Source organism: Suricata suricatta, chromosome 8 (assembly GCF_006229205.1).
Source record: "Suricata suricatta isolate VVHF042 chromosome 8, meerkat_22Aug2017_6uvM2_HiC, whole genome shotgun sequence".
Lineage (NCBI taxonomy): Eukaryota > Metazoa > Chordata > Mammalia > Carnivora > Herpestidae > Suricata > Suricata suricatta.
In genome coordinates, this window is record NC_043707.1 from 14,954,062 (window position 1) to 14,971,003 (window position 16,942).

The 16,942-nt window shown below is 42.3% G+C and overlaps 1 protein-coding gene across 2 annotated transcripts in view; it reads right to left on the reverse strand.

Annotated features, from left to right (window-relative positions):
* PDILT (protein disulfide isomerase like, testis expressed) overlaps positions 1–16,942 on the reverse strand; it is a 45,720-nt gene that overhangs the window by 7,519 nt on the left and 21,259 nt on the right. For both annotated transcript variants that reach the window (XM_029948316.1, XM_029948317.1), the window contains exons 3-8: positions 15,759–15,965; positions 9,852–9,985; positions 8,873–9,010; positions 5,554–5,664; positions 5,346–5,471; positions 2,378–2,575 (exon numbers count right to left, since the gene is read on the reverse strand). In XM_029948316.1, the coding sequence (XP_029804176.1) occupies positions 2,378–2,575; positions 5,346–5,471; positions 5,554–5,664; positions 8,873–9,010; positions 9,852–9,985; positions 15,759–15,965 (914 nt within the window). The remainder of the gene's footprint in view (positions 1–2,377; positions 2,576–5,345; positions 5,472–5,553; positions 5,665–8,872; positions 9,011–9,851; positions 9,986–15,758; positions 15,966–16,942) is intronic.

A 16,942-nucleotide genomic window follows, 5' to 3' on the forward strand; every position in this document is an offset into this window, starting at 1 on the left:
CCCCTGGTCCTCCATTAGGTTTCTCCTGTTTTCCTGTTAGACCTATGAGTGCAAACATGGTTTCTGTCCTTCTCTGCCTGACTTATTTCACTTAGCATGACACCCTCACGGTCCATCCACTTTCCTACAAATGGCCAGATTTCATTCATTCTCATTGCCATGTAGTACTCCATTATATATATATACCACATCTTCTTGATCCACTCATCAGGTGATGGACATTTAGGCTCTTTCCATGTTTTGGCTATTGTTGACATTGCTGCTATGAATATTGGGGTACATGTGCTCCTATGCATCAGCATTTCTGTATCCCTTGGGTAAATCCCTAGCAGTGCTATTGCTGGGTCATAACAGAGTTCTATGGATAGTTTTTTGAGGAACCTCCACACTGTTTTCCAGAGCGGCTGCACCAGTTTACATTGCCACCAACAGTGTAGGAGGATACCAAATTCTTAATATGCATAGCTGTCTGGCCTTTGCCCAGTTCACCAGCTCTTACAATACTTCCCTCATCCAGACCCCAGCCTCTGGAAAGGACTTGGAGATTCTTTCTGAGGAAACATAAAGAGCGTGAGGGCTGGACATGGGAAATGGGAAATGGTGAAAAAGATGAAAATTAGAAATGGGCCAGACCAGGCACGTGACATCTCATAAGTCATGTGAAGGATGCTCATCTTTATTGCAAAATCTTGGAGGATGTGTTGGCCCTTGAGAAGGAGAAAGATACCTCTTAAGGTTAAACCACAGGGAAGAGAGAGAGAGAATGGGTAGCACTCCCAAGTATGTTTGTAGGTGTGTTGGTGGAAAATAAGGGGCCCTTGTCTTATCTTAATGATATGTGGTCTCATGCTCAGCTGAGACTGGAAGAAGGAAAGGGGTATGAGGATATAGAGACTCAGAGATGTAAAGAATGAACACGCTAAGAGAAATTTCTGTAGAGCTGTCAGGACATTTCAGAGAGCCCATGGGAGGTTTGTGATTCAGTGAAGCCAGCCTACCTCAGGATGGTGTTCTTTTTCTCTAGCATTGGCCTGAAAGCAGTAGGGACATTAAGTGAGTTCAACCAGGGTTGTGATTTTGCCTTATAAGTTGTACAGGGTATAAAGAAGGTAGAAGGTAGATGAAGGAATAGAGGGATAAAGGCATTAAGGGAATCATCACCAGAGCGATGAACCACTGAATCCAAGTTCATGAAGGAAGGCAGTAAAGATATTGTGAAATGGGATCAAGATATTGGAGACCATGAGAAGGGTAAGGAATCAGAATAATATGGATACTAGAAAAAGGAACTGAAAGGATGGGAAGCTTGAAATCAGGTTTTCAGAGGGGCTGCCATCTCTAAAGAGTGGCCAGAAGACTAGCTGGCTAGAATGGCACACACCAATTAGAGGAGAGACCAGGGTTTTGGATACTGACATCTCTGGAGGTGATGGCAGAGAAGGGATAGAAAGCAAGTCTGCAGTGAGCTTAAGTCCTCAGAGAGTGAAAGGGACATGATCAGAGGACAGCAGTGGAGGGAAGGAACAGGTGATCTAAAAGTCCAAATGCATGGGATCTGGCATTTTGAAGATAGAAGGAAATGGCATGGAGGACACCAGCCTCACCACTTGGCCTGTGATGATGATGTGCATAAGAGGGAAAAACAACAACAACAACAACAGCCTTCACTTGAAAATGACTGTCTGTGTGGGAATGGACAGAGGTAATGGGAACCCTCAGAGGGAAAGGGACCAAATATTCTGGTTTTCCTGGGAAGTTCCAGTTTATTCTATAACAGAATACTTTTAAAGAAGGGGGTGTCCCCACCTCACCTTACTCTCAAAAGTGTTTCCATTTGGTAAATAAAAAATATGGTTACCTAATGTAGCAGGGTGGCTGAAGGACTTCACATGAGCTACGTAAACAGCAGGAGATGTTGTGTTATGTAGGATCCTTCTGCACCTTCTCCTTCCGTTTAGCAAAACAGGCTCATTTCTAACCTCCCAAACAAGAGGTCCCTAAAACCTTTGAAGTTAAATCCTGATGGCTTAATACAATCCTACCCTGTCTCTCTCCCCCCAAATCCATCTATCCTTAAATCTTTCACAGGAGAGTCCAAAAGGAGGAAAACTGGCTCCTTTCAGGGGATGTTGGCCCTAGGAGCTCCTACATTTCAATTGGGAGTATCTGCAAAGGAAATGACTTTCAGAATAAAGATTTAATGGTGGAATTATAGGGTCAGGACAAGTCAAAAGCTGGAAAGACTAGAGGTGAAGAGAGAAAGGTATTTTGAACTATGAGATTGACCTTTATTCTGCCTCCCTGTTCAGATGACCAAAGCCAGCAAAGTTATGAAATTTTGAGGTTGTGGGTAAACTTTGTCCAAGAACAAACTTACCTTTGCACTTCTATTCAGGAAGCTGCGGCCAAATTTCTTGAGATTTTCATAGGTTATTTCCTCAGAAGGCATTTTGTATCTTGCATCAGAGCTTAAGTTTAGGATTTGGACACATGGGATATTAACCTCTGTGATCCTGAAGTATCTGAAGATATGTCCATTTCTGGGTTCATCTGCATCCACAACGATGAAAAGAATCTGCCAAACCACATAAAACCTGTGTCTCTCTAGGATTGGAGGCCATGATAAGACTAAAGATTAAAATAGGCTAAGGAATCCCTTACTGAGGAAAAGAAACTTGGGGAGCCATGGGAGATCATTAACGTAATGCAAATAGCTGGGTCTATGGAGTCAATGGGTTTGTGAAGACAGAACAGGGCCCCTTTCCATCAGGTGGGGCAGCCCTTTGCCTCAGGGCACAGACAGGCATTATCCTTTAGCCTGGTTTCAACATCTTTGTACAGGGTACCATCCACACAACCACAGGAAGTCAGGAAGTCCTGAGGTTTCATCCAGATCCTGGGGCAAAACCATTACTGACCCTCTCTGTGCTTCACTTTCCTTATCTGTAGAGATTATAAGAGTACCCACCTTACAGGGCTGTTGAAAGAATTAAACAGGACAGTGGCTTAGTTCAATAACTGGGAGGTAGAAAATGCTCAATACCTGTCAAGTCTATTCTAAACTATTCTTCTGTCAAGGGAATTCATGACTTCATTCTCTCATATTCAAGCAATATTCATGGAGTGCCTTCTAGGCATTTTGCTAAATACTGGGGATAAAAATTGCACAAGGCAGATAAGATCTGCCTCCATGGGGTTTATGTTCTAGAGGAAAAGACGGACAACAAAGGAGTGAATAAATTAACAAATTTAGATAGCAATGAGTGCCAATTAGACAGTAAAAAGGGCACTGTGATAGAGCATGACCATATAGGTGATGTGAGGTCAGAACTCAGTGTTAGGTAGGAAGGTCAGGAGGAGTATCTGAGGAGGTGACATCTTAGCTGGGATGTAGGTGAAGAGTTAGCAAGTCAGGGGAACACTGAATCAGGCAGTGGAAATTGTCATTGCAAAGGTCTGGCATCACAGAACAGAGTGTTCTCAAACAGAAAGGAAAGGCTGGTATGGCTTCCACACCATGAGGGAGAGAGTCATGGGGGACAAAGGTAGAAACATGTTTGAGATGAGATCAGAGCTTCAGTAAGGAGGTTGGGTTTTATCTGAATAAGATGGAGGGCTACTGAAGAATAATAAGCCAGAGAGTGCTATGATAATTTGTGAAAGATGACTCTGGTTGCACAGAAGCAGCAAGATTGGAAGCGGGGAGGCCACTTAGAGGCCAAAGCAAAAACACTGATACCCTCGGGTCATTTATCTATCAAAATATTAAGGGCCCTGTTATATGCCTGACATTCTTCCAGGTGCTGGGGAGACTGTGAAAACAAAGCAACAATATTAGAACCATCCTTGTATACTTCCAACAAATATTGGCAAAATGTGAACAAGATAAGATATGGCATTGTGACTTGTCTGAATAGTATTCATCCATTTGTCTTTGGCTCTAAAATGGATCACAATCAGTAAATGGCATTCAGGAAGCTAGATAGTTGGGGTAAAGGTCATTCAGAACCTTATCTCAGGGGCACCTAGGTGGTTCAGTCAACTGGTTAAGCACCCGACTCCTGACTTCGGCTCAGGTTGTGAACTCACCGCTAGTGAGATCAAGTCCCAAGTGGGTCTCTGAGCTGACAGCACAGAGCCTTCTTGGGATTCTCTCTCTTTCTCTCTGCCCCTTCCCTACTCATGCACTCAGACTGTCTTTCTCTCTCAAAAATAAATAAATAAACATTTAAAAAAAAAAGAACCTTATCTAACAGTATATGCAAAATAAACTCTACCCAAATTAAAGAGTTAAATTTAAAAAAATAACCTGGAAGAAATATGGCTAAGTACTTACTATCATAAGAGAAATAGAGGGAAGCAATCAGATTGTGATCAACTGAATTACATCAAAAATCTAAAATTTTAAATTGAATGAAGCATGAAAAATATTTACAAGAGGTATTTCTGTAATTGGAACAAACTTCCTGGAGAATGTGGTGGGACGTAGCACAAACATTAAGTATTGTTCATGCCCTAGCGGCTTTACTTGTGTTTATTTTGGGTTTTAAACTTTTTAATGGTTTCACTTGAATTTTAGAGTAATTTTCTTGAAAAGAAAAAAAAATCTGCCATTACCATACTTTTTATAAAAAAAATAAAGAGAAAAAAAGAAAGAAATTGCCTCCAGAGTCCAGGTAGTGGTACATAAATACAGGTATAGGGCTTAAGAAAACCAGATTTGTTTCTAATGGTGACGATAGTGCCTTTTACATTTGCTCATTGCTTTATATATGATGCTTCTCATTTCTACACCAGTGCTCCATTTTACATGAGGTGATTAAAACTAAGAGGCTTAGGAACTCAATGACAAAATCCTTTGTAAGAGGAAGAAAATTTGAACCCAGGTCTGGGTAAAGTTACAGCCATGCTTTCAGGCTGTTTCTCCTCCCCTGACCTCAGGCAGGGGTGGTCTCTCCTCCCCCTTACCTGCAGGCCTGAAACCGCCTTCACTACAGCCACTCACCCTTGCTGGAGCATTGTCCATCAAAAAAGCAACCAAACCTCACATTCCCATGGTAGACTTCTCGAAAAGATGAGGGAAGAAGCAGCATAGGTATGGTAAGAAAGGAAGAGACACTGGGCAGGAAGAAGGGAGGAGGCTGGTTTAAAATAAAGTAGTAAACAATATATATTATCAATATGCAAATAAGGGAGCCAGTATGGAAATAAATATCCAAATCCTGGCTTAATTTATAATTAGCAGGGCAGGCAAATAGCATTAGGGTAGCAGGGCAGGCAAATAGCATTAGGGTCTACAGGTCCTGGATCCACATCCAACAAGGGCAATACCACTTTCCACAAACCTTGTTTGTAAATTCCTTCGATGCCAACTTATAATGCTGCATTATCATACCAAATGACTCGGATCTTTTGGAGGCAAAGAGCAGCATGTGATTCAGGATGTTCAATTCATAAATCAGGTCTTTATTCTGAAATTACCAGAGAAATAGGTCATTCAGGCACACAGCTGCCCCAGCTACCCTTCTCTCAGGGACCCTTTGGCTCACTGACCTCGCTGTTGTATTCAATAACAAAATGTGTGAGATGCTGCTTTATGACTTGATTGATGACCTGTTTGTTGGTACTGTCATTAATAAGCTCCTCACGGTTCACAATTTTTCCCTTGGACAAAAGGAGAAAAACATTGGAGGACAGTAGCTTCCATAATATAGACACTTAATAAATGTAAATAGCACAGTTTTCCTCTTGGATGAAAGGAAAATACCATTGTGACAAGTGTAATCCATAATCTGTCCATAAATATGAACTGCCAGGCAGATTAGCCTGTGGGTGGAATATGGGTCTGTGGCAACCATGAAAATCTCCAGTCTACAGAGCAAGGGGTATAGTTGAGGAGCAGCACCAGCTGCTATGCTTTGAAATCCATCCAAGCAGTTGTACTGAAGCTGAGCAGTATCTTACACACAGCTCCTAACCTATGCACTGTTTCAGGGATACTAAGGTAGGCCCATTTCTGAGAGATACAGGACTTCTCTGGTAGGCAACTTTGGCCAACTTTCTTAGAACTGCTGCATCAAGGACCTTCTTTCTTTCCAAAGGGTCAAACCCACATCAAGACCTGATGAGTTCTTCTTGCCCCCCCCTCAACTCCCTTTGTTCCCCTTCGCAGGCATTTTCCCCAATTATTTGCATATCTAGTCCTGTTTGATGGCTGCTTCTCAGAAGGACTGGGATTAACACTGAGAAAGAAATAATTCTCTATAGCCTGGGATCCAAGTTTGCAGGGGAAGGAGAACAAAGAAGTGGCCCTCTCTTGCTGGTTTCTCTCTACTCCATCACCTCTTTGCTTCCACCATTCCTACCCTCTAGTCTAAATCCCTTCCGTGGACTCCGGCAAAAGCCTTCTAATGGTCTTCCAATTTCTCCCCTTGTTTCCCTCCAACCCACCCCCCCACCTTCAACCGGATTGATGCAGTTAAAAAGTACTCATGTCATTCTCTTGGTCATATACTTCACAGCTCCTGTTGTCCTTTGGACAAAGCCAAAACCCTTTTCTGGTCATGGCAACAATCTGATAATACTAGTCAGACTTATCAAGAGTTCATATTATACCAGCCACGGTTCTAAATATGCTATATGCAAAAACTCATTTAATCCTCATAACATCTCACTGAGCTGTGAATCATCATTTCTCCCATTGTACAGTTGAGGGAATCGAGGTACAGAAAAATGAAGTGATTTGCCCAGGGTTGCTAAACTAGTGAGAGGTGGAGCCATGATCCACCCTAGGCTGTCTGACTCTAGAGCTCATGCTCTTAACCATTAAAGTAGTTTAACTTTGTCCTAACCGAATTTTTCAAGTTTGCTCTCTGGCTTTTGATACTGTGATAAAGTTTATTCTGTGGAACTTTCAATTTTTTTATGTGATCCAATTTATCAGTGTTTTTTTTTAATAGTTTCTGAGGTTTCTGGCATGCTTCATAAAAGGGCTTTCCCACTCCAGATTTTAAAGCAAAATCTTCCAAGGCATCTTCTAGTCTTTACATGGCTTCATTGTTATATTTTTAAATCAGTCAGAAATCAATCTGGAATGTAATTTGGTGGAAGGAGGATATATAGATTTAGGTTTTATATATATTTTTTCTAAATGCCTACCCAGTTCTCTTAACACTGATCATTGAATAACATATTTTCCCTACTAATCTAAAGTATCAGGGTGCCTGGGTGGCTCGGTTGAGCGTCCGACTTCAGCTCAGGTTATGATCTCCTACTCTGTGAGTTCCAGCCCCATGTCAGGCTCTGGAGCCTGCTTCGGATTTTGTGTGTGTGTCTCTCTCTGCCCCTCCTCTGCTTATGCTCTGTTTCTCTGTCTCTCAAAAATAATGTTAAAAAAATTTTTTTTCAAAATTTATAAGAAAAAATAAAGTATCATCTTTAACATATACTGGATTTCCATATGTATTTGGATCTAGTTTTAGACTCTGGGTTGTCCCATTCAGATATACAAATCAGGTTATTTTATTCTCCAACTTAAAACTTTTTAATGACTTCCAACAGCCCAAGTAAAAATGTAGTGGCTCACAGTCTTAAGCAGGTCTGAGTATCACTTCACCCACCTCCTATGTGGCCTTGGCAAGTAACTAACCATTCTCAGCCATATCTATAAATAACATGATTACTGTAAGGATTTGGCTTTGTATGGGGAGGGGTAAGGCATGTTTCAGGAACCAGACTGCAGTTTCTAGAGTAACACTGTTCAGTAGAACTTTATGTGATGATGGAAATGTTCTTTATATCTATGCTGTCCCATGCAGTAGCCACTGTCCACATATAGCTAGTTTGATTGGGAAGCTAGAATGTTAATTTAACTAATTTAAATGTAAACAGTCATATATGACAAGCAGCTACCAGATTGGACAGCTCAGATCTTGATCCTAGAGAGGAAGAAGAGAAAGATTTGTAATAGAGGCTAGACTGTGGAAGGCCTTGTAGGTTTCATTAGGGACTTGAGTCTTCATCCTAAGAATAATAGGGAGAAGAGGAAAATGTATATTAGAGTCTAGACTGTGGAAGGTCTCATTAGCGACTTGAGTCTTCATCCTAAGAATAATAGGAAGCCATTCAAAGGCTTTCAGTAGGAAAGAGGCAGGTGGCCATCAGTTTGAGTTTTGGAAAGATTGCTCTTTAGAGGACAAGAGTGATTGTAGTAGAACAGTTGAGTGGATGTTGTATTAGGCTATGGCAAATGATGGTCACTTGACTTAGGATGGTTGCAATAGAGATAAATGGATAGATTCAAGGGATATTTTGGATTTAAAATAAATAGGATTGGAGTGATGAGCTGGTTGTGAAGGGTGGAGGAGAGGGAGGTCTTAGAATAAAATGCCTGGGTATTCTGACTTTGCTCAGATGGGAGAAATGGTGACACCATTAATTGAGAGGGGAAAAAACACTTAAAGAGGATTTGGAGGGGAGATTATATTAGGCTTGGTCATGTTGAGACAGCTGGTGATGGGTATGAAAGTCTGGAGACAGAGAAGTCTGGAGATGGAGGTTTGTAAATCATGATTGTATGGACAGTAATTGCTGTTGGAGGGTGAGTGGGAGAGGACAGACCAGAAGAAAACAGGGTAGAGGACTGACCCTTAATGAATGGCATTTACTGGTTAAGAAGAGGAGGAGGAGCTTACAATAAAGAATGTCTAGAAAGGCCAGTGAAACTCCAGGAGACTGTGTGATCAACAGCAGCTGCCTAGTCCAATGCCTCTTAGTTCACAAGTGGCAGAACCAGCATTTGTGCCCAAAGACTATAGATACATGCATAGTCCACTATTTTGAACTGGAGACCTTTCACTAATCAAAATCTTACCTTTTTGAATACCAGAAGACTGTCAAGGGTGACGTGGAAATGTCCAATAGCATTGCTAATTGATATCACTCCAAATGTTAGCTCTGGGAAGTCTTTGATCATATCGTAGAATAACTCTGCTACTTCTTCCTCTAAATCCTGTTTGGGGAAGGATGTTGGGTGAGCCTTTTGTAGAAAGCAAAATATCTGGCTTATTTAAGGTCAAGGTGGAAATGGTGACCAATTCATCTCCTCACCTTTCCAAGTTCTGGGGTTTTCCTGGGTCTTCTAAATCCCTTTTCATGGATGTTTCATACTCAGAATACTTCTATGGCTATGACTAAGGTCAAAATAGGCAACTCCACAGGGATTAATGAAGAGAATTGATAAACTTGATTTTTTCTAAATATTTAGAATAAGGTTGTTCTAAACACACAGGTTTAGACTTAAACATTTATTCCTTAATTGCTTTCAAAAGACACAACTGACTTGACCACATGGATCACCAGATAAGAAAAAATTGGGATTGAAAAATGAAAAGAGACAGAAAGAGGCACATATTCTTCCCATGTAAAAATATAATGCCAAAGTTCTGACTTCCACTGGGGGAAGGGAAGAATCATCAAAGTTACAGGAAATGAGTAAAGACATATAAGAAACTCCTTTTCCACAAGGAAAAACAATTTGCAAATTATTTATTATCCAGTGATGTTCCAAGTGGAACTCCAAAAGATCAGTTATACTATCAAAGCCAATTTAATAAATGTAAATCTCCTCTCCTCTCTCTGCATTCCTGTCCACCTTTCTGGTTAGTGTCTCCTATCATTTCACCTTCCATTCTTTCCTTCCTCATTTTAACCCTGTAAGAAACACCTCATTGGAAAAGGAAGAATGGGCATAGAATTAACCCAAGTGGAAGACCTCTCCTCACCCCACCCCTTCCCAGGCACAGGACTCCTCACCAGTTGAACAGCCACCTCCCACCTCCTGACTCCAGTACCTGGAAGAAGCCAATGATGACCAAGGGCCTGGATTTCACAAAATCTAACACCTCCTGGGTATTATTGAACAAAAATGCTTTCTGGCTAATTTGTCTTCTCAGCCAAACGACCAAGGCAGTCGATTCAACCACTCCTGGAAACAGAGACAGTTAAATGGATCTCATAGCAGTTTTCTCTTAAACTGGAGCAAGGCTTATCTTCTCCAGGTTTAATGAAAAGGAGCATTAAACCTTGGACTCCTTGGACTCCTACATGTTAAAGGCCAAGGTCAGTCCTTCCACTCCTTCCCATCCCAGTCCTAAGGCATGAATTTTAACAGCCACAGCTAAACTTCACTGAGCACTTACCAAGAACAAGGCACTGTGCTGAGCAATTTGCATGTATTATATCCCCAAAGCAACCCTCCGCATTTTGTAGAAGAGAAAATTGAGATTTGACTTGTCAATGGCCATTCGACTAGTGCACCTGGGAATCAAACCCAGGAGGAAGCATGCCTTGTTTCTTTTCTTACCTGCCTTCCAAAGTGACAGGAAGATAGATTTATTTTTTTTTAATGTAAATGAATGAAATGTAAATAAAAAATACCAGCTTGCTTTGTGACTTTGGGAAAATTCCATTATCGCCTATGCCTCCAACTTCTCATCTGAGACAAAGATGTTCATGAAGGTCATAGGTCATGACTTCCATTTCTCAGCTATCATATGGGAGGTGCTAAGCACACAAAATCTTAGCTTCTAAAATTGGGACACATATACCATATCTGGGGAGACATAATAGTGTGCAAAATGTACATGAAGCTATAGACAGACAAGTGTTTGCTAGAGTCATCAGTTCCACATGACAGTAGCTACTGTAAAATACTATTTTCTGCTATAGAATAAAATGAAGCATTTAAACTGAGTTTATGAGATAAAACAATGTTTGTTGTAAGTAGCTTGTAGGCCTTTATTTCTTCACTCACCATTCATTCCTTCACTCATTCATTCATTTGACAAATATGTGCTGAGAACCTATTATGTTATTGAATGTTGTGCTTGGTCCTGGGGATATAATGGTGAGCAGAAACAAACATAATCACACTCTTTTGCAGCTCTCCTTTTGTTGAATAGGATAATTGTCAAATAATTACACAAACAAGCATATAATCACACCCAAAGCAGATATTCAAAAGCAAAGTTCTATGAGCTTATAGCAAAGACGTATGACCTAGACTGTGTATTCAAGGAGGGCTTCCTAGAAGAAATCACTTTTGAGCTGAAAACAGAAGGATGCTTATGAATCAATAAGAAGGCAGCAATAAGAAGAAGGAAATTGGACAAGGAAGGAGAGGGAAAGACTTCCACACAGAGCAAGCAGCCCATGCAGGACAAATTGCAGCATGCAGCTTGATGAATGCATGTCGGGTGGTAAATCAACTGGAAAGCACTCTATTTTCAGTGTCTTTGCTTACATTTCCTGAGAATATAAGGCCGTTTAAAAAACTTGCAATAGAATATATTTGCATACAGAAAGGTGTACAAATTATACTGTACAGTTTGTGAATTTTTGCAAAATGAACACACCTGAGTACTACTCAGATCAAGAGATAGATCACTGCCAGGCTCTCACAAGTTCCCACTGGACCCCTCCTAGGCGCTAACACACCCTACCTAAGGATAACCACCATTCTAACTTCTAACAGCATGCGTTAGTCTGCCTGCTCTTGAACTTCATATAAATGGAATCACACAGTATGTGTGTTGGAGTCTGGCTTTGTTACATTGTAAGATTCATCCACATTGTTGCATGGGCATTGTGTTGTGTGAATATTCTATAACTTATGTATCCTCTCGGTGAGCATTTGGGTTGTTTCCAGGTTTGGGACTATTAAGAGTTAATTTTTGGGCATGTCTCTGGGAGCATGCTCTTCTATTGGGTACATGCATAGGAGTAGAATTTCTGTTCATAGGGATTACTGCATTCAGCTTTAGTAGATACTGATTAGGCCATTTTAAAAAGCCACAATGAGTCAGGCCTATAGAAGTTCACATAAGGACAATGTGCTAGCCTCAAGGGACAGAGAGAGATGGGGAAGGCTTCATGCCACCCTCAGACCATGGGCACTCCACCCTGCAACAGTTCCCCTCTCCTGGATTCAGCCCCAAGGCTGTCATCTAGACTATTCTATGTTCTATGGAAACAGGCATTTGTCTGAAAATGCATCTCTTACAGGCATTTGTCAAAAAGAAAAAAAATTGTTGTAAGTGCTCTGAAAGGAGCTGGTTTCAAAGTCCCGAAAATACCAACAAAGCTGAATAAAAAGCCCCCCACATCCATTTGAATTTCAGGTCATCAAAACCATAGTGCCCATCTCATATTGTGCCACTGTCTCCCTCTGTCCACAAGGCAGCCATGCCCTCTTCCCGTGGCACACCAGGCCGTGGCACCTACCAGTCCCTCCACTTGTGCTGCATTTTCTTCAGCAATCAGGGCATCTCCTGTGTCTTATTAGTTTGAGATTTGAAGTTTTCTTATTGCCACTCCCCTCCCCATCATATCATTCTCTATTTTCTGACCTATTACATTTTCTTATTGAGTCTAACTTTTTCTAAAGTTACAGTTTTTGGCTAGCTTGCTCGCTAGCTCCTCTAACCATCTGACTCATACTAGGTGCTCAAGAAATAATTACTAGATTGATAAATGAGGTGAACGAATTATAAGATAAACTGGCTTAGAGGAACTTTATCTCAGGCCATCTTCTCTGGGATGTCTGAACTCTGTTTGCCCCTCTGGATCCCATGGGACTGAGGTAGCTCTGAACTTGATAAAGAGTTTGTTCCTGAGTGTCTGCAGATTGGTCACTGCCCTGCTGGGCATGTGTCTCCCCTGGCACTTGGCTCTGAGCCAGAGGACATGGTAACAACTGAGGTGTGAACGCTATGTCAATGATTGACCAGGGCTGCCGTTCCACTGCATATTTCCAAGCACAAGCTGTGAATGCATCATTAACTGAGGCCCTGAAGCTGACCCGAGTTTCCCTCCCTCCAGCGAGGAGGCCATGGCCACATCTCCCACCATCAATCCCTGGGAGACTAGAGGTGAACCAGAACTGTAGCTTTGACCCAACAAGGACTAACCCTCATGTGGGGAAGTTTTCATAAAGTTGGTACAGGAGACCAGCAGAGCTCTGTTGCCTGTCTTACTCAGAGAAGCCCTGTCAAGTCGGCAGAACTAGCATTATTCATCCTGGTTAGGAAATGAGAAATTGGAAGTCTGGCTCAAATTCTCATAACTAGTATTTGTCTTAAGTCTGGGCCCTGATTCTTTCCCAGCACCCCACTGCTTCTTTCTCTGGTTAGGGGTAATACTGAAGAAGAGGGATGATGGGCAAGCCTAGTAGAAATATGGGCTGGCTCTTTACCCCAAGTCTGCCTGCAGTGGACTCTTGCAATTCTATCTCATTCAAGTTCAAACACTATTCATGAAGAACCTATGTGTCCCAGGCACTGCACAAGGGTCAGGAAACTAATGGTTTGATAATAATAAGGACCACATCTGCCATTTACTTAAGAGTGCAGCACAATGCACAGCAGGGATTGGTCAACCACAGTCCAGGGGCCAAATCTGACCTCCCAGTTACCTTTATAAATAAAGTTTTATTGGAACACAGCCACATCCATTTGTTTATGTGGAATTGCTTTTCCACTGCATCAGCAGAGTTAAGTAGTTGTGAAGAGATTGGCCCTTCGCAGAAAACATTTGTTTTCTGCAGTGCTTATTAGCTGGGGATTGTTGAGGACGTTGTTGTTGTTCCACTTCTCTAAATCTCGGATTCCCCAGCCCCTGCACTGGGCTGTGGCATATGAAAAGAGGGCCAGAACAGTGATGGAACACAGTAAATGGTTCAGATATGTGTCATGGCTTGTACCTTACAGACTTGTTTCATCTAACCAGTAACCCCAGGATGTAGATACTTGCACCATCCCCATTTTACAGATGAGGAAATTAAAATTTGACCAAGTGGAACTTAATGCTCTTCAGGCAAGTAGTAAGGATTTAAGGCCAGCTGATGTCTGCCAGTTCAGGCAGCCTCTTAAGAGGACCTGAGAAAGAAGTGAGATCAGCTCCTGCCCCTATGCTCTCACCAGACAACTAAGAACAAAGACAGTTCTGTGAGGTAAGGGCCTTGAGGGGGTAAGGACAGGTGCTATGGGAGCCCGGAGGAGGGCAGACACCTTGACCTGGGTAGTCAAAGGAGACTTCCTGGGGGAGGTGCTAATGCAGCTTCCTGAATGGCAGAGGAGGTCCCAGGCACTGACTTCTAGCAGTAGGGGCTCAGACAGTCTGGAAGTTGTCACCTTTATTGACTCAAAGAGAAGTCAGATCTCACTTGGCCTTTAGGAGCTGAGGGTACCGCAGAACCCAACCCACTCCATGAGCAAATATAGACTTCAACAAAATAACCGAGGTCTCTCATTTCTTCACCACCTTCCCCAAAGCCAACACATCACAAAGGATTCCTGTCTTGGGATCATTGAGTCACATAGTTGACAGTTGTCACTCAGTATATCCTTAGGAAGCAGCAGTCACCATGTCTCTCCATGTCTCTTCTCTCACTGCTCCTGTCTGCTCTTCTATCTCTTTTTCCTCTGTACTCCCCCTGACTCTTCATTGTTCCATAGGCAAGCTGTGAGCCACTGCACTGCTGCGTCTTGTTGGGTCTTGTTTCTAAAGTGCCCTGAGGTAGGAGCTTTTGCTGTGCCTTCCCCTGAAATTCTGGCCTGTGTCTCATGACCCCTTGTGTCCACTCAGAACTGCAAGGCATCCTGCAGCTCATGGAGGTGATGGTACTCTCTGGTCCCTTTTGGTTTTTGCCAACAAAACTCCAACAGGCTTATTGCAGACCTGCTAAATGCCAGACCCTGCAAAAGATTATCTCAGTTTCCTGAGTCAGTCATTTACACATATAATGGAAGCATTCTACCAGCATAGTATAGGCTGTCCTGGGCACATTACCATTCATCACTTTCATTCCATCTATCCATCCATCAATCCATCCATTTTGCACACATTTATGCATTTATATATTTAGCTTTAAAAAAATTAGGACCTACCATGTACCACACTGAGTTATATAAATCTTCAGACATCCTTAACACCAATATAGGCCTTAACACATGGTAGTTTCTCAGTAAAAGAGCGTCAAATATGTGAATGAACAAATTAATGAGAGAAGTGGATTATGATAGAAGCTAAAGTGGTTGGTAGTTACCCTGTCCCAAATCTGTCTTGTTTCATCATCTCCCAGTCTCTCTTTCAGTCAACCACGGCTTCCTTGTCCTGGGACCCTGTCAGAATCATTCTCAAGTAAAAAATTGGGATGGTAGGTAGGTAGTGGAGTTAGGAACTCTCTGGTCTCTGGGAGTTTATGTGCTATACATCTCACTATCCTACCTCATGGTACTTTTAGGGCCCACCAGCTGAGATAAAAGCTGTGGTGGAGGCAGCTGTAGGTTCACCAAAATTATTTTCCTTATGAACACAGATCAGGGGCATACTGCCCAGTCTTTCAGTTCACTAGGACCATGTAACAGAATTTTGGTCAATGGAAAGAGATATGTTTGCCACTTCCAAGCTTGGGTCACAAACACTACCATTGGTAATCCTCTGCCTCTTTGACCCAGCTATCATATAGAGAGAAAATTCCAGAAGCCTCAGAGGCCCTAAGGGAGGGCAGAGCTGCAAGCTGGAAGGAACCTTGGTCCTTGAAAGATTTGGGGAGCAGAGCCCTCCATCTTCACCCTCTGGCTGCCACTTGGGCCCTACATGAGCAAGAAGTAAACCCGTAATTCTGTCACACCACTGAAATGCTGGTGTTTGTGTTTCCGTAGCTAGCATTGCCTTGATTGACACACAAGCATTGTTACCTTTGCAATTGATGGGTTCTGATCTGTTGCCCTCAAAAAACAGCTTCAGCTCTGGGGCCTCCTTAACGTTAAACTCCGTCTGAAGTTCCTTCTCGACCGTGATGTCCACTTTGCCAAAGCCGAGCCCATTCTTGCCTTTGCCCATAATCTCCACGGCTTTGCCCAGCTCCTCAGCCAGGCTCCTGGAGTGTTTGGAGGATGGGTTATCTGAAAAAGCCGGTACAAGTCAGAAGTTGCTAGAGCCTCTCTTACTCTTCATCTCCCAGTGAGGAGACTGGGTTTCACCCGCTTAGCTCCTGGGCCCTCCTCACGCTGTGCTGTAATAAGTAAATTTTCAGAAACATGACAGGATGGAAGACACATGTTTTGTGAAATTGGTCATTTGGTAGGAACATCAGGGTTCTATGAGCTCAACAACACTGGAAGTAATACAACTTTGGGCAATTCATTCCAGCTCTGTGAGTCTCAGTTTCCTTGTGGGTAAAATTTGAAATATAATAGTGATTACCCCCAAAGAGTTGTCAATCAAATAAGACCTATTTAACAATCAGTTAGACAGTGCTTATTAATTTCTAAGAGCTTTCCATGGATTGAGCCATCTAATCCTATAGGGTAGGTATGATTATTATCTCAATTTTATAGATGAAGAAACTGATTGGCAGCAAAATGTCCTATTTATCCAGGGCTGCAATGCAGTGAGATGTAGCCAGGATCTGGAACCACTAAAATGGCTTTCTAACCAGTATTGGCATGTCAAACCTTTAGCACAATGCCTGGCACATGGTAAGGACATGATGCATTATTATTACTACTGTTATTATTGAACAGTTTCTATGGTCAGAAATTATAGGAGAAAGAATGAGGGGGCTTGCATGCCATCTGGTGGAAAATCCTGGAGTTACAGCCCAATCCAGCCCCTCCAGTTGCCCTGTAACTAGCTGCATGTAATATTACAGGGGACTGTCAAGCAAGCAAGGTCAGGTGTGAGAAGGATGGGGGTGGCAAGAGGTTACAATGCTCCCCTACCCTCTCTGATCCTGCTCTTTGGGGTTAGTGGTTTTAGAGACCCTCACACTCTCTGTTAAGATTCTTTGGCCCCTCATATTGCTGGGGAGTGGGGTTGGGGGTTTAGGAATAAGAAGCCCTTTTCTGGAAACCAGCCACAGAGAACTGGCATGTGATCC